We start from the raw sequence: 19,286 nt of genomic DNA on the forward strand, positions 1-19,286 counted from the left end.
CACGTCTGAAGACCGAAGTAAACGCTTTAACGGATTCTGTGGTGGCTCAACCGTCAGGAAGCGAAATTGGAAACAATGATGAAGATGCTGCATCGGAAGCAACGATGCACTCCGCTGAACAAGATAATTCCGATTTGGTACCGCATGTAGAGGTACCCATAAACGTCTTTAGGAATCAGTTAATATTTAGGGTAGGTCAAGAATCTCGATGCCATGAGCAACCGCATCACGGTTACTGCAGATATTTTATTTCTTTACCAAACATCGATAGATCGACCCTCATTCCAATTCTTAAGGAATGCCTTAATCCTAATGTCACAAATGGCATAAAAATCCCTGAGGAATTCATCCAACTGTTGCAAAACGTGTATACGGATAATTTCCACAGGTACAAAATCAGGATAACTCAGCGCCTAGTGGAAGATGTAACTATCCCTGACAGAATTTTCAATATAATCAAGGAAGAGCATCGCAGAGCACACAGGAACCCGAAAGAAAATCGGGAACAGGTTTTAGAAAAATACTACTTCCCAGGTATGTCAAAACAAATTAGGGATTACGTTAAGCAGTGCGAAGTCTGTAAGCTTAACAAATATGACAGGCACTCGGCTAAGCCTCATCTCCAACCGACACCGATTCCCAGCCACCCATGTGAGATCATCCACATGGATATTTTTGAAATTGAAAAACAAAAGTTCCTTAGTTGTATAGACAAATTTTCGAAATTTGCCAAACTGTTCCCTATCAAGAATAAGTCGTCCATTTATATCCGAAATAAACTTACCGATGTTTTACATTATTTTTCCGTGCCAAAAACCTTGGTCATGGACAACGAGAGGGGATTCCTAACACCACTCGTTCTCAATTACATTAGGTCTCTCGGGATTGAAATCTACCAGACGCCTACACAACGGAGCGAGACCAATGGCCAGGTGGAAAGGCTACATTCAACCCTGATAGAAATTTATCGCTGTTTGTGTAAGGATCTTCCCAGAATGACTCCCAAGGAGAGGGTGGCGATTGTTGTAGATAGATACAACAATACTATCCACTCTATAACAAAAAGAAAACCGGTGGATGTATTCTTTAACAGAACGGCTAGAATAAACTATCAAGGCCTAAGAGACTTTAGGGACAAAACGCACGCAAATATCAAGGCTCTCTTATTCCACGAACAAGAGAGTAGAAATGCAAGGAAAAATATAACCCGCTCGCCCCCTCGGAACTTTAATAGTGGTGATAAATTATTCATCGCCAACAAACAAATAAAAGGGAAACAAAAGGCACTCTATAGAAAAGAAGCAGTTGCCGAAAACAGAAATGTTACCATTACCACGGAAAGTGGAAAAAAATTCCACAAAGTGGATGTAAAGAACGTATAAGATAACATTGGTCAAGAGGTTAATGAGAAGCTTAAGATCATTAGAATCCGGAGGTCCGGATGCGAGCGTTAATGCGCCTGTAACCGTTGAAGTTATAGCGGTTCAATTCTCTTTTTCTCACTGGTGTGGGATAACTGATTCGGAGGGGTTCAATTCCCCCAAAATGATCTTCTGCTTACTTGCGTGAAGTCATCCGTGCCATGAGTAGGTCGTTTGCAATTATAAACGCTTACGAATAAAAGGGATCAACGCGGACCTTCCATAGTCAAGTTAACACCTATATTCCTATGCAAATGAAAAAATATGCGTCACAAGATACAAATTGCAAAATAAATGCAAGTATAAGCTGCGAAAAAGGCGGCAAACATGCGTAAAAAGAAACGCCAAAATAAAAAAAATAATAATAATAAATAAAAAAAATAAAATAAAAAGGAAAAAAATAAAGAAAAAATATTATAAAAAAAAAGGGGAATGGAGATTCTCTCTCAAAAAAAGAAAAAAAAAAGAAAAAGAAAAAAATTCTTTTGCATGAAATTTACTAACAAATTAACAATTCTAGGCCATAGGCCTAAATATATCTCCCCCCCCCCCCCCCCTCGTAACATAATTTTCTTCGTTTACTACCACCCACATATGCTTGTGATTACTAATACACACAGGCATGTGTGAGTGGTAGTACGCATGTATCTTAGATTTTTACCGCTGTGAGCCCGCGGTATAGCAACTTTGTTGCCGGGAAACCCAACGAAGGAGCTGTATCTCGGGTTCATCGGCTCATGTCGCAAAGAGGCTCGTCCTCTTTTGATCCAGCAGCCAGCAAAGGAACACGTAATCGCCCGTTCACGTAAGTTGTCAAATTCATAAAATAATTTCCGAAAATATCTTTAACATTTTCATTTTCACAACATCTGTTAATAAATTTCCTTAACACTTGTTGTATTTATACATATTGAATAAAAAACACTGTGAATTCCCTTGTACTAATACGAAACCATTTTGGTGTTTTTATTTTCTTCCTTTTTTTCGCCTTAACCTAATCTTTAACAAATACGTGGGTGCGCGCCGTTGCCACCACGCATTTCTTCATGGTCCTGCGTCGCCGAAACTAAGAGAACCAGATATTTACAATACAGTCCACTCCACTCCTTTAGAGAACATCGAAGAAGCAGTAAAATCGTGATATAATCAAAGCGAAACTTCAGCATTAAGTCAAGGAAGCATAGAAAACAGTGGTGATAAAGTCAAGAAGCCCGCAATTATTATTCACACAGGAATACATTGTTAGCCACTTATCAGCAATTTGCACACAACAACTCTCTTGGTGATACCAGCAAGTTCATATTGGAAACGACAACATCAAAAAATTTGAATCAGTACTCCGGATAATCAATATAATGAAGGTACGTGGTTTTATAAACATACCGTGCTAGGTAGGGTTTTCCTTTTCACTTGTTAATAAAAATTTCAAAAATAAAATTATAAATCTGTGGAAAGTGTTTCCCATTACTAAAAACCGTGCAAGTGATTTTGTTGTGAAGTGAGATCTTATCTGTGCAAAATAGAAAAAAAGCGCTTAACGCAGTTATTTAAAGTTTGTGCATCACGCCTTGTGACTATCCGGAATAATCCCCCACCAGCGGTAAGATTTTCCGGACACAGCTCAAGGTAGCACAACACTGCTCTAAAAGGTTAACATAACCTCAACACCGCTTAGCGCCACCTTTCTAATTTCGCTTTTGCAAGATTTTCATTTTCAAAATATTCACCGAAATAAATTTTGATCTGTTAAGGTTATTAAATTAATCTAATTTGCGCGCACATTGAATTAAACAAATTTTTCCACATAAAAATCACTTGCGCCTATTTACACCGGCAGTACGTTTGCAATTTAGTTTGTTGCTTTATCACAAAGTGCACTTAGTTTCATACACACATATTGTCGTTGTTGTTTGGGTGGCCAATAGCCTTATTCCTTGCACAATTATTTGAAATATTGAAGAATTATTATTCTCATTTGCGGCAATACACAAATCAGTTTTTACTGATCTAATTTTGTGATACAAAAGTTCACAGTCCTTGGTTAAATTACCAAAAGTCCATAACAAGCGTTCATATATTTTTATCTTCACTGACACAATTTTTTCACTAGCCATTACTTATTGGCTTACACAATTTGTTAACACAGCTGCATTAGCACATTCCTTAACATTTACGTGGGTGCGCGCCGTTACCACCACGAAATTGTACTTATCCCACTTGGCACATAAGCCTTTGTACAGTCCTTTTCACGTTAGCCATAACTTATCGGCTTACACAATCAATTGGTAAATTTGTGCATACATAAGCATACACCAAATCCTTTCACTTGTCACATTATCACTTCCAGGTCTGTCCTTTGGCGACATTTTCACTCACTACTCTCTGCAAAGGCAATTTCTGTATAAACTTTTGGGTTTTTATTTTTATCCACAATGGAGACCTATACACGCCAAGCAGATGCAGTGACGGAGTATGAAAATGACTTCAACGACATGTCACCTTCACAACACAGTAAACACTCCCTAATATACCAAAGGGATGAGTTAAAAACTCTGTGGGAAGCTACGAAGGTGACATACGAAAAGCTCTTAGGTTCATCAGAGCTTGATTCAAAGGACTTATCGGCTATCAAGAAGAAGCATAAAATGTGCTATTTCAGCTTCCTAAAGTGTCAGGCGGCAATAGCTGAGCTTTTGGAAAATTTTGAAAAGAAAGATAAGAAAGTAGATGTCTCAGATAATATGGAATATCATGTGCGCCTGCCAGCATGTGATACGGATATTTTCAAAGGTGACTATATTTCATGGCCGTCTTTTAGGGACATGTTCACTGCCATATATATTAATAATAGTAAACTCCATGCAGTGCAAAAACTATACTATTTAAGGCAAAAAACTCAAGGGGAGGCCAAAGAGATAGTGGAACGGTGTTCCTTAACAACAGACGGTTTCGATACAGCGTGGAAAAATTTATGTGACCGATACGAAAACAAACGTATCTTGGTCAATGCCCAATTAGAAATTCTTTTTAGTTTAAAAGCAGTTGAGAGCGAATGCGGTAGCTCCATTAAAAAACTGCAACGTGAAATAAACAATTGTATCTCAGCGCTTCAATGTCACAAGATTGACATATCAAACTGGGATGCAATTCTAACGTATTTGTGCTCCACAAAACTGACAGAAACCACACTGGCTCTATGGGAACAAACCATAGAAAATAAAACAGAAATTTCAAAATGGGAAGATATGGATAAATTCTTATCCAGCAGATTCCAAACGTTGGAAACTGTCGTAGATATAAGAGGGGATACGGTTTCAAAACCCTCTAAGCCACATGCTTCTCGTTCCTCGGCAGATACATCGTCGAAACGATTAGGGTCCTACCAGGCAAGTGCAACAGTAGCCAAACCTACGTGTAAGATGTGCAAAAGTCCTGCACATCGAATTTCAAAGTGTGAAAAGTTCTTACGTTTAACGCCCAATAAACGGTTTGAACAAATTAAGAGCAGCCGTGGGTGCATAAACTGCCTTTCTGCTGGCCATTCGGTGACAAGGTGCACCAGCCAAATGAACTGTGCCACATGTCATTTAAGACATCATACGCTGCTTCATATTTCGAATCAGCCAAAACCAACAAATACTTCCGACACTATCGGAGCATCTCACGGGAAGCTCAAATACGACGCAATGCTGAAAGAGAAAACGCTCCGATTAATAATGTGAACTCATGTTTCGCAAACACAAATAAAGGGGTATTACTAGGGACAGCTCAGGTCAAGATTCATTTTAATGGTGTTGACTATTCGGCTAGAGCCCTAATAGACTCGGGATCTGAATGTTGATTCATTACCGAGAAACTAAAGCGCAGAATTAATCTGCTATCCAAACACCTGCATGCCCAAGTTTCGGGCATCAATAATACAATGTCTGCACAAGTAAAAGAAGCGTGCAACATACAACTGCGGTCACCAACCGACCCATTAATCGAGATCAATACGATCATGCTGGTTTTACCACAACTGACAGGGAATCTTCCAACTTGCCGAATAAATGCAATGACTAGGCAAGCATTCCCTGACTTAGTACTGGCTGACAAACGATTCTTTGTCAATGAGCCAGTCGATCTAATTCTGGGCGGAGACATATACCCCCAAATTATGTTAGGCGGCATTAGGAAAGATGTGCTAAACACATTAATAGCACAGGAAACGGTGTTCGGCTGGATTTTGACAGGCCGGACAGATGCGGTTGATACAAATAAAACCCTAGTTTCATATTTTAACGAGGTCACGTTAGACAAACAACTGACGGCTTTCTGGGAGATAGAGGAAATTCCAAAGAAGAGGAGCATCAGTAACGATGACACTTACTGCGAGGAGCTATACAAATCCACAACAGTTCGGAACAACGATGGCAAATACGTAGTCTCGTTACCCTTTAGGAAAGAGTTTAACTTAGGCCCCTCATTAAGAAGTGCGTGCTCTCAATTCTATCGCAACGAGACACGACTTGCGAAAAACCCAGTCCTTCAAACGGAATACAATAGAGTTGTATCCGAATATGAAACTTTAGGGCACATGAAACAAATAGGCAATATTTCGCCAGACCCAAATGACTGTTACTTCCTACCTCACCATGCTGTTATAAAGGAGGGAAGTACAACGACAAAAGTCAAAGTCGTATTTAATGCATCTTGTCCTACCACTAATGGCAAAAGTCTTAACGATGCCTTATATCCAGGTCCGATTCTTCAATCCGACCTGACAATCCTTATACTACGTTGGCGGCTGTTCAAATACGTATTTAACAGCGACATAGAGAAAATGTATCGCCAAATATGGGTCAATGAAGACCAAACAAAATATCAGCGAATCATATTTCGCAAATGCCCCAAAAACCCAATTAACATTTATGAATTGAAAACGGTAACCTTTGGGGTTAATTGTGCTCCGTATCTTGCGATTCGAACGCTGCACCAACTAGCTGATGACGTGGAGACATCGCATCCAATGGCAGCAGATATACTGCGAAATTGCATGTACGTTGATGACGTACTCGCCGGTGGAGACAACATCGAAATTGCAATCAAGGCAAGGGACGAAATATCATCGGCATTGCAATCGGCAGGTTTCCCATTGCGAAAATGGACGTCCAACTGCAAGAAAATTCTACAGGGTATACCGAAGCAACACCTATTAAGCGAGGATTTTCTTGAGTTTGAAGACACCAGCATGGTAAAAGCACTCGGTATCAGGTGGAACGCCCATTTCGACTACTTCTACTTCACAGCGAAACCCTTTGACAATAACCATGCCGTAACAAAAAGGTCAATACTTTCTGCGATCGCAAAACTTTTCGACCCTCTTGGCTGGCTGGCACCAGTCGTAATTGTAGCCAAAATAATAATGCAAAATATTTGGTTGGAAGGGACAGGCTGGGATGAAGATGTGTCTGAAACTACTCTACATCGGTGGCAATTATTCATGACTGACTACGAAAAGATCAACGATATACGCATACCGCGGTGGGTTCACTACACATTGAAGGACAATGTCGAAATACATGGATTCAGCGATGCCTCGGAAAAAGCATATGCCGCCACTGTTTTCCTGAGGGTACAAACAAAGGATCAAGTCTTCACCAACCTGTTGATGGCCAAAACGAGAGTAGCCCCGGTCAAAACCATATCATTGCCACGACTGGAACTCTGCGGCGCAGTCCTACTTGCAGAAATTATAGAGTCGGCCATAGAAAATATGCAACTTTCAAACATTAAAGTAACCCTTTGGACAGATTCGACTATAGTACTGGCATGGATCCGAAAACCACCATGTTCGTGGTCAACGTTCGTGGCACATCGAATAACTAAAATCATCGATAAAGTAGGAGACAAAGTATGGCGGCACGTAGACTCCGTAGAATCCTGCAGATTTGGCGAGCAGAGGCCTCTACGCTTCGGACCTAATCAACAATTCTTTGTGGTGGCAGGGACCTTCTTGGTTACAAGAAGACAACGAAAATTGGCCAACACAAGAAGAAGATTACAATACGAATATGGAGGAAAAGAGGGTGAAAGTTCATACAACTTTGGTGAAAAATAACTTTGATATTCTAGATAGGTTTTCCGATTTACCAAGGGCTTTGCGGGTTATATCCTATATTCTTCGGTTTTTCCAGAATACGCACCAAAAAACTAAAGCCTCCTTCAAAAGGGATTCTCATTCGATCGCTCCTGACGAAATAGAAAAAACAACGCGAAGATTGATAACAATATGCCAGAGGCAACATTATCAAGAAGAGTACGCAAACTTGAAGTCAGGAAATCTAATAAATGGGAAGAGTGAGATTTTACCCCTGAACCCATATATAGATGAAGAAGGCATCATTCGAACTGGGGGGCGGACTGGGGCATCGAAAGACATGTCCCATAATGAAAGTCATCCCATTATTCTTCCTTATACTTGCAGGTTATCCAGACTTATAGTCCAATCCTCTCATGAGACCACCCTGCATGGAGGGAACCAGCTGATGCTACGTCATATCCGCACTCAGTACTAGATCCCACGCGTTAAAGTCATGATAAGGTCGGTCATCCAGAACTGTAAAGTCTGCACTATTTACAGGAAGCGGACGCAAACGCAACTTATGGGGATCCTTCCGAAAGAGCGCACCACCTTTACTAGGGCCTTCACTAACACTGGGGTAGATTTCGCGGGACGATTCGATATAAAATCCTACCGAGGGAGGGGATGTCGAATTTCGAAAGGATACGTTTGCCTGTTTGTCTGCTTTTCGACGAAAGCCATCCATCTAGAAGCGACAAACGATCTTAGTAACGGGTCCTTCCTAGCTGCCTTCGCCAGATTCGTATCCAGACGAGGCTGTCCGAAAAACGTTTACTCCGACAATGGTACTAACTTTGTCGGAGCTTCTCGATCTTTACGATCCGAGTTTAAATCATTTCTGCGTGAAGCAAGGGACGGAACGTTGACTAAATATAGCCATCACATTATAGAATGGCATTTTATACCGCCAAGCGCTCCTCACATGGGAGGTTTGTGGGAAGCGGGGGTAAAAAGTTTTAAGACCCACTTTAAAAAGATCGCGTCCGATCATAAATATACTCTCGAAGAGTTTACAACCCTCTTATGTCGAATTGAGGCCTGCCTCAACTCGAGACCTCTAAGTCCCTCATCCAACGACCCTTCCGACCTGGAGCCGCTTACTCCAGGCCATTTTCTCGTAGGTGGGCATCTTTTAGCTCCACCTGAACTCGACTGTAGTGAAAACCCTGCCTCCATTGTAAACCGATGGCAAAAGATGAAAGCCCTTCATCAGACCTTTTGCAAAAGATGGAAATCGGAATATCTCACCGAGATCCAGAAAAGGTATAAATGGAAACATCCACAATCCAACTTAAAACCCGGGGACCTAGTCGTCATCAAGGAGGATAACCTACAACCGAACGAGTGGAAAATGGGGAGAGTCGTCAACACACATCCAGGTTCCGATAACCGTGTACGTGTTGTTGACGTCAATACAATTAAGGGTCAAATTAGCAGACCAATCGCGAAACTGGTACTACTTCCGCCCAACGACAATCAAAATGAACTTTAATAGTCCACATTCCTCCATCCCAAATAACCCAGCTCTCGTTCACCCCGAACGAGGCAAACAAACCAATAACCCAGCTCTCGTTCCCCAGAACGAGGCCAACAGAACCCTAACTCAGATATACTGTCTGCCACATAATACCTTTTCCAACGATTGCGTGGGTGCGCCGCTGCCACCACGCAATTGTTCAAAAATAGTTTAATATCGCAAGGAATACCGAAGAAATTTATTCATACCATTTCATTATATAAGGACACGGAATGTGAATTTCAATCGTTTGTAAGGAACATTTGACTGCTCTTCACAGTCTGTTTCAGATCATATTCGTGAACATATTTCCACCGTTTTGGTTAAAATTTATGAAGGATTTTCGGATACGATTATCATATGTTTCTTCACATCTCATACAAAATCAGGTCAGATTCAGAAAGCTGAATGAAAAATGGTTGAAAATTGTTGCCCACCCAAAGTAACCACATTTGGTTCGAATATGATTCCATAATATGCTTGGCAAACAATATTCAGTTTGCCATTGCATAAGTAATTTTAAATTGTTCCAAATTGATGGTCGGATTTTACTGTCCATGTAACAACTGACAATCAAAAATTAATTTTTTGCCGCATTTGCAACAAGGGATAATAAAAGGCTTTGCTTGATTAGGTACAACATCTACATATGAGTAGTTGCATGCAGTTTATTTGATTGCCCTAATGGTTAAGGAGGAAACGGCTGCTAACCATTTTTGTAAAAGCGTAATAATTTTTAGGGGGTGCTGACAGAGGTTCGCTTAATGAAGCGAGTGGCTTTGTACCTTTCATTTCAAAAAAATACCCAATTATGGGTGCATAAAGCGCAAGCGGTTTCCTTTATTTACAGGAGAAACTAATATCCGAAGTCAATATCCTTTTTTCTGGTGTGAGGGTTTTCAACATTGTGAATACATACAAGTGGCGAATGTTTGATAAAAAACGTTCACAACAGTAAACAACCTCGATCACCTCGTCAATCGCTGTTCGAGTACTTAAATCATTTGCTCAATAGACCTTTTCAACCATTTTGTAGACAACTGGTATATTGCATTAGTTGCATATTTTAACATGTTTGCATAATTATTCAATTAACTTGATTTTTGTAAAAATGAATGTTAATATTTAGTCTGATTTTCTGTATACACATTTAAAAGAAATGCTGAGTTAAAACATAAATGTTCAATTTATGGCACTTCAATTTATGGCAATGGAGGGATAGGAAGATTTTTCACTTGTATGTATTCCCAATGGTTTTCAATTTTTTGTTACATATACATACATTAATAAAACACTCACGATCTAATACCGAAATGGGCACCGCGCGTCAAAAGTTCGCCGGCACGGACATGGAAATTTGATGCCATACAGGGGTCCATTGACAAAGTACCTTTAACAAAATTTAATTGTAAAACATCACTGGAAATGTTTGATATATATTAATTTTCATATGTATACCGTTATCTGTTCCCTTTATGTTACGATGTCCATCGATGCCATCAACTAATGTTGTATCCTTGTCGTCGATTGAAATTAAGTTGCCAAAACGTGGTGAATCTTTGAAATTTGCAGTCATATAAGGGTATGTAAGAATGCAGGCAGCCATTAGACAAATAACAACCTGTAAAAGGGTAACATATTTCTGAGGAGTACGATTCAACGCCACAAAACATGAACCTAGTAATGCTAATGTGCCAGCTGCAAGTGTACTGCCCAGCTTAATGTAACGCAATGTGGAATAAGATATGTGTAAATTCCAGGCCAATTACTGCGAGCTGCTAGATGTACCAGAAAACTCGGTATTAGCAAATATAATGCAGTACGACAGCTTAAACAAAATTCAATACCATTGCCGACGACAAAGGAACAAAAGGTTGGAACCTTTAAGTCTAAGAAACGCCAACCTGTAGCAACAGCATCATCCATTTTATATGGATATTTTGCAAGTACATTTACACCAAATGAAACCAGTACAATCCAATCGGGAAAGCTGTGTGCTGATGAATACATGAATGCAAAAGGAGAAACAAATACAAATATGCATGAAACAATGGTTAACTCAGAGTGAGGTAACCAACCGCTTGGTATTAACGGCGATACTATTAAATTGCCACTGAAAAATATGGTTTAAGATTATTTTTTTAAAAAAAAGATATTTTCAGAAATATCAGCTGCGACCTTATGATCACCGTAGCTTAGAAATAGGCCAGACCATATACGAAAATCTATGAATTCGTGCTTGGTCTTGAGCATTTTACATGTCGAACAAATCATAATACCAAGACAAATGCAATAAAAGCCTATTGGCGGAAATATGGTCAGATTTTCACCTGATGCTAGCCAATAAAGAAATACTCGTATTACTAAAAATAAAATGCACAGATGTATGTATGTACTCATATATACTACATATATGCATCTAATAGCTAAGCTGTGTGTACTTTTTATATTTTCCAACCGATACATTTTACTGGATACCAGTTGCAGCAAATACTTGCTCAACATTTTTGAATACCTCATCGGCATTGGGACTTGCATCGATTTGTTTAACTTGTCCTAAGTGTTCAAAATGTTTAATTATTGGCGTTGAATCATTATTATATGTTTGTACACGTTTTTTTCAAGCTCTCCAAATTATCATCACTACGGCCAGAACCACTTTGACGACAAGCCAAGCAACGTTCTATACATATCTCTTCACTACAGTTAAAAAATAAGACAAATTTCAAATCTACTTTGTCACCCATTTGTTGCTTCCAACCATCGAGATTATCTTGATCGCGTGGAAAACCATCGATAAGGAACCGTTGCTTGCCTAAATTTTCCATTGCTTTTTCAAGCAGTGAGCATGTCACTGCGACAGGCACAATTTTACCATTACGTATATATTCTTCACTTAAACTACCATATTCAGATACTTCGCGTACACGCTCCTCATGAAGTAAATCACCAGCAGATAAATGTACAAATTGATAGCGTTCCACAATTTTGGAGCATTGCGTACCTTTCCCAGCACCGGGGCCACACAATACAAATATAATTTGAGGTTTCTGTTCTTCTGGCATTTTTTGTACTGCTTCTGACTTTTCTCCGCTTGTACTTTTTACTGACTGCACTTCCTGTTACTGGAGCGTAGAATTGATTTTTTGCGATATATGAACGTTTGTAATGGCTTCGATAGTCCATATGATGCAGCAAATTGTTGGTATGCAGGGGCTGCTTTTGTAGAGTTTAACTTACTTAGGCCACCAACACGAAATGCTGTGCTGAGCATGATCATCTGAACCTTAGATGACATGCGGACCTTTTAAATTGATGTTTTTTTGTTTTTGGCTTCTTGCGTTAATTCACGGCGGGACCATACAAGGTGGTAAGAAGGCAAATAACTGCTGTTTAAAAAGCGGCAGCTTGAGACGGCACCATCCTTCAATCCTAAAAGGCATATGCCACAGCACAGTGAAATAGGGAACGTAGTTTGCTAATTACTGCCTGCTAAATGGATATGGGACATCGGTAGACGGGGTTTGCCATGCTGAATTATTTAAAGAAACGGAAAGGACTTCACCGACATGGAATATGGTCTGATGATTCATTCAACAAATCGGATGCACAAATTAAAAATAACGACACAGCAGAAAACGAATCCACGCACAATAAGTTTGGTATTAAACGCAATTCATTAAAATCGACTTCCAGCTTTTGCGATGAAATACTCGCACAGAGTGAAATAGATGATGGCACCGTTGATGGCGTAGGTAGTTCCGGTGGCAGTTTGCGTGGCTACAGTTTGGTATCGGATGATGATATATTCCGATATACATCACGGCTGGCTATGCCACTTTCAGCAATAGTGTGCGATGCCAATTGTTTAAGTTGTTTTGTGCAATATCTTGATACAAGACAAGCACTTGCTCTGCTCAAATTTTGTCTTGATACAGAAAATTTTAAAACTGCAGTAGCAGCAAATTTGGAAAAGAAACAAACTGCTGAGCAAACGTCAGCTTATTTAAATGGTTGGACGCAGCAAGCTGAAGATAAAAACGAAACTACCACTCATTGTGATTTAACTTACGAGGTTGGAAGGCCAACTGTTGCAAATGCGACAAATGTTACGGATAGAGTACCTGAATTAAAGAATTATTATGATTTATCTATGCGTCAGCCGCTTACGGATGATGAAAAAAGTCAAATCTATGCTGAAACGAATACAAAAATTCATGAATGTAATGAAAGCCTTACTGGTGGTCCAATATTAGTGCTCAATCGTTATACCTGCAAATAAAAGAGAAAGAAAAATTAATTAATGAAAAAAAGACTACAACTTTTAGCCTCCATACTCACCACCGCGTGTTTTAAATCAATGATTTTTTTTCCATTCAGGAAATGAAAAAAAAAAAAAAAATTGTAACAAATGTCAAATGTCTACACTTTTCTTTGACAGTCAATGCACGGCAACACCGACATTAGGCCTCATGCGCAATCATCGCGCACACTACAGGCCGCACTACACGTCATGCACTACACGCCGCACTACACGTCACGCATTACATGCCGCACGACATATCGAGCACAACACTCCACACATGTCGCGTATTACATATCTCGACCAATCATTCATTTGGTCGAGATTTAAAATACTTAATTCCACGAATCTCAACATTATCGACAGTGCACGTCAAAAATAATGTTGAATGGTGGAAGTGCAACTCTGTAATACCTTTTCAGCCAGGTTTGGAACCGTTCCGTGTGGTGGCAGGCCAATTGTTGTGAAAACTAAGTTCACCACAAATCAAAAATAAATCTTTAGGACTACTTCGGCGACATCTACCGACATAAAATAAATTATAAAATCCCCACAAAAATTTGGTCACAAAACCTAATCACGCCCATGCAAATGTGACTAGGAATATAACCTATGACCGTAAAATGACCAGTCAAATGACGTGGAATGACTAAAGCACCAGCCACATCGCATGGATGCGTGCTAAAGCCGTTTTTTCTTCGTTTCCCTGCGCGCATAAGTATTTAATTATGGTCCTTTTTATTTAAATTAAATTTTTATTTCAATAAAATGTTTTTTTTGGATAATATGTTAGAGATAATTTTTTTTTGGTTACGCCACCCAAACAACATTCCGCCAACCTCAATTTGGGCATGATCAATGATATCAATATTCTTTCAGATCATGACCCGCTACCAAACTTTACTGGCCAAGTCAGAGGGAGGCGCAACGCGTTTCGACGTCGCTTGCCAGCTCTGCGGCAGGGACCATAGTCTCCGAATCTGTCCCGAATATCGGAAAAAATCTCCAGAAGAGAGGTTGCGGGCAGTGCTTCTATATAAGTACTGTCCGAACTGTCTGTCACCCTTCCACCGGGTAAACAAGTGTAGCAGCAAGTATCGCTGCAAGAGGTGCCAAGAGAAGCATCTCACCACGCTTCATTTAGATGAGCGTCGGCCGGTATGCGACGAGACAGCCACAAATGGCGACGACAATACGTCCGACGACGCGTTGTCAATCAACTTGTCGGGACCGGCTAAATCCTGGGCTCAGCAGGTGGAGGAGGAGGAGAGAGCAAAGGCGGAGGAAGAAAGAAGTAAAACGGAGACAACAAGACCGTCAACGGCCAACCATGGGATGCGCAGTTTCCGGCCGCTGTTACAGCATGAAAGAAGCGCGGCGAAAGCAAACAAACGTCGAAACGAACGAGACAACTAGCGGCACCGCGACATTGGACTCCAAGGAGGCCCGACCAAGTCGTCCAAACGCGGCAGACAGCAGCGGCGGGATAAATCAACGCCATACCATTCTGACGCCCAAAATATTCAAGCACTATCGCGTGGTACACCGGAAGGCTTCCGAACCGGCCGGCTGCTTCCAGCCACTCCAGCGCCCATAATGCGGTCTTTCGTGCCCATTGCGCAGACGGCCATCGTACGCGTCGAATCGCGTGGGCACCTACACTTGGTACGTGCGATCATTGATCCCTGCGCCGCCAGCAGCATAGTCGCTGCAGAGCTGGTACGCGATTTGCAGTTAGAGCGCCAAGGACCAGGGCAATGCACACTTATTCTGCGCGGCAAGTTCGGGTCAACGACTCATGTCACTACCCAAGCCGCCGTGGCCAACGGCCACTATCGGTTGAGTCCGCCATCCAATGTGGATCCAAAGGTTGCCGTTCCATTCGAATTTATGCGGCTTGCAGATCCGCAGTTCTATCGCTCATCGCCAGTTCGTCTTACACTCGGCGCTGATCTATACGCCGAACTGATGGTGAGCGGAACGCCAGCAACAACAGTTGGCGGTCTCCTGACCCAACCAACCGTATTCGGGCTGGCAGTCTCAGGAGCCTGCCAAAAATAGGAGTTGTTTCATAAAAATAAGTAATTACAGCACGGGATTTAAAACCACGTACGTGTATTTAATAATATCTTTTCTTTTTCCACAGGAGAGCGAAACGTGAGGTCAACCATCTGGCGTGCAGTGCTTGCAGTCCGCATCTGCACTGCCTTCTTTCATTAGCGCCTTACTGGACGTGCGATCGCGTGGCATCCCTTTTTTTTAATGTTTTCTTTGTTGCTTACGGCAAGGGGGCCGGTATGTTTAGGCCATAGGCCTAAATATATCTCCCCCCCCCCCCTCGTAACATAATTTTCTTCGTTTACTACCACCCACATATGCTTGTGATTACTAATACACACAGGCATGTGTGAGTGGTAGTACGCATGTATCTTAGATTTTTACCGCTGTGAGCCCGCGGTATAGCAACTTTGTTGCCGGGAAACCCAACGAAGGAGCTGTATCTCGGGTTCATCGGCTCATGTCGCAAAGAGGCTCGTCCTCTTTTAATCCAGCAGCCGGAAAAGGAACACGTAATCGCCCGTTCACGTAAGTTCAACTTTTCAAAATTATTATCACATATGTATCATTTTCCACAACATTTGTTAAACCTTTTCTTAACACTTGTTGTATTTATATAAATAAAAGCACTTTGTGAATTCTTTTTATTAATACGAAATCCTTTTGGTGTTTTTATTTTCTTCCCCCTCTTTCGCCTTAACTATTATTTAACAAATTCGTGGGTGCGCGCCGTTGCCACCACGCATTTGTTCACAACTAATATAACCAATTACTTCACTACTGGGTTACCAACTAATAGAAATAGAAAAACCTTCTTAACATAATAGACTTCACCAACTTTTGCTAATTCACCTTCCACTATGCAACTCGAATTAGGATAAGTTCCTAGAATAGTCTTAAAAAATGTATTGTATGAATGAACAACTGTTTGAAATTTCATAGACTAGCTTAGCAAAATAGACACTAAGATGATACAATTTTTACTAACATTACTATGATTCATAGCATCTGCCTCTGCGCAACCGCGCACTCTTATGAGATATTTAAAATAGACTCACCATTGGCTTCTATACGAGATGGGAACGGTTGGATCATCGATGGACACTTTAAGCTCATTCACATAATAGATCTGGAGCGCTATGACTTGGCAACGGCTCAACTGGAGCGTTTATTAATCAACCTCAATGAAACAACAACAACAACGGAAGTGCTACTGTTCCAACTAAATAGAATTCACATGCACTTAAACGAGCTAAGAGGGCACAACCTTGCGAGATCGAAGCGATCCATTAATTGGATAGGGTCTGCCTGGAAATGGGTAGCTGGATCACCAGATGCCACCGACTGGTATAAGGTCCTCAGCAACGAGAACTCCCTTAATCAAAATAATAACAGACAATACAAGTAAAATAACGCAATCTTCAGGAAAACTAACGAATTATTGCAGAAGCTAAACACCATTGTGACGATAACAAATGACGTCGTTGAGCGGAGAACCAGGGAAAGGCTCGAACAAGATGTCCAAAGTAAAATAACCATCCTGAAGGAAGATATAAACGAGCTGATACGCGCCCGCCAAATGGCGAAGGCTGGCATCGTCAACAGTAATCTTTTAAGCAAGGAAGAAGTTAACCAGCTTGTTGGCGAGATCGACATCCTTCCATACAGTAATGCCATCGAAGCCATCGAGTATAGTAAACCCTCGATCTACACTAACAACACGCTATTGCTGTATGTTTTATCTCTGCCTAAAGTCACAGAAGAAAGATTCAACCATCTTATCACACGAGCTAATATTCGGAGGGGCCACCGGATAGAATTGGCCTACAAAAGAGAGATTGCTTGCACCTATCCTCTACAATGGTATGCGAAAGGAAATCCAGGGAATTATTACCGGAGGCCGGTTGTTTGGCGCGCCTCCTCAAGGGCGGAGAAACAAGTTGCCCTTACCTAACAAGCAACGCATCCACCATCGAAATAATCAAAGAGGATACAATTTTCCTGGACAATTTCGTTGGCACCATAAGTTCAGGTAAAACCACTGCTAATCCTAACGGATCCTACATTCTACAGGTAGACAATGAGACGGTAGTGATCAACAACCAGACATATTCAAGCATTGCAACCTCAGGAGTTCAGGTGCTCCCACCAATCCTAACTAGTGTCACGAACCACACCATTGCTTTAAACCTCGATCTGGTACATGGAATGGCAATAGACAACTTGAAAATATTGAAACTCCTTAAGTCTGAGACGAATTGGTTCATGCTATCCGAGGGATCAGGACTACTACTACTTATGGTACTAATTTTGTTTATCTGGAGGAAACTGACAGCAAGGATCCACTTACCCGAAATAAAAATCGAGAACCGACTTAGTCCAAGGATCGAGAAACCCCCTTCGCCATCTAATCTGCGGGACGCAGATATTTAAAGGGGGAGGAGTTAACACGCTGCGGCACCCAACACATTCCATTCCCACACTCTACCTGTACGCGTGCCGCTGTATCAGCATAATTGCAGTCATACCATTTTGCAACCCAACACCCTAATTCAAGGCCAATGATATTTCACCATATACACCTGTGAGAAACCAAGTTCATGATTAGTACCACGTACTAATGTTTACGCAATAAGAACCATAGCAACAGGGCCAGACAGTAGCGTCAGCAAATTATGTTTCACACGATTGTGAAATACTTGCACATCAACAAGAATCATACCAACAGGGCCAGACAGTAGCGTCAGCAAATAATGTTTCACACGATTGTGAAATACTTGCACATGCCCTCAGTGCATGTCAACCGTGAGAAGCTAGGGCCTAAGCCAGCGTACCGAATACTGCGCACCCCAAGGCAGCAGAGCAACAATTCTATATAAGGAAGCAGCGCGCATAAAAGTGGCAGTTGCATCGTGGACTACTAACCCGCTTGTTCTATTTCAATAAATTACTGTAAATCTAACATTTCTGTGTTTCATTTCAGGGCAAGTTGGCCCTTTAATTTTTTTATTGTTCAAGGACCTTCAGTCCTTTACTTATATATATTAAGAAACTTCAAATACAGCAAAACAAGACAATGCGATTTATTTTAAAATGTCCTCCAAGAACGCCGAAAATTGTAATGCTCAGTAGATTAAACTGGATTAGTATTAAACAGTCAGTTAGTTATTTCACATTGAAATTTATACACCAACTTAGGTTATGAATGTTACCGAATTACCTGAGTAGTAAAATACATTATAATCATGAAATCCACAATTATGGAACTAGAAATTGCAATAATATAAGACTTCCTAGAATAAGAATTGTGTTCGCCAAAAGGTCTCTAGAATATTTAGGGTATAAAATGTACAATGAGTTACCTTCTGAGATAAAAGAATGTGAAGATATTAGTAAGTTCAAAGAAAAACTGTTTTTATATTGTACGTCACTAAATGTGACATGAGTATTTATGTTAATCTTTTTTTTAACCTAAACTAGGTCTTAAAGCACGTAATAATAAATAAATAAAAAAAATAAAATAAAAATTGTAATACTAGTTTGTGGAAAAATAAGAGCGAAAACCTAGAGTTTATTTTAATACAATTGGTTCGCTTTGAAAAGTTCAGATTTTGTGAATTTTAAAGTTTTTAATCAATTTTTATACTCAGCTGAGCAGAGCTCACAGAGTATATTAACTTTGTTCGCATAACGGTATTCCATAACGGCATAAACTAATCGAGATAGATATAGACTTCTATATATCAAAATGATCTGGGCGAAAAAAGAAATCCATTTAGCCATGTCCGTCCATCCGTCCCTCCGTAAACACGATAACTTGAGTAAATTTTGAGGTATCTTGATGAAATTTGGTACGTAGGTTCC

General features: G+C 40.6%; 3 protein-coding genes across 4 annotated transcripts in view; all 3 read right to left on the bottom strand.

Annotated features, from left to right (window-relative positions):
• sxc (O-linked N-acetylglucosamine (GlcNAc) transferase sxc) overlaps window positions 1-19,286 on the bottom strand; it is a 1,061,542-nt gene that overhangs the window by 282,115 nt on the left and 760,141 nt on the right. The window lies entirely within an intron of this gene.
• Window positions 10,148-12,126, bottom strand: LOC137247311 (UMP-CMP kinase-like). The gene is made up of 3 exons (XM_067778383.1): window positions 11,980-12,126; window positions 10,520-10,682; window positions 10,148-10,451 (listed from the first exon to the last, which is right to left on the bottom strand). The coding sequence occupies exons 1-3, from the start codon at window positions 12,124-12,126 to the stop codon at window positions 10,357-10,359; spliced, it is 405 nt and encodes a 134-aa protein (XP_067634484.1). The 3' UTR covers window positions 10,148-10,356.
• LOC137247312 (wolframin-like) lies at window positions 10,748-11,889 on the bottom strand. The gene is given in 3 exon segments (XM_067778384.1): window positions 10,748-11,424; window positions 11,540-11,617; window positions 11,709-11,889. Coding segments are annotated over 3 exon segments (936 nt in total).

The sequence above is a fragment of the Eurosta solidaginis genome, chromosome 3 (genome assembly GCF_040869045.1).
Source record: "Eurosta solidaginis isolate ZX-2024a chromosome 3, ASM4086904v1, whole genome shotgun sequence".
NCBI lineage: Eukaryota > Metazoa > Arthropoda > Insecta > Diptera > Tephritidae > Eurosta > Eurosta solidaginis.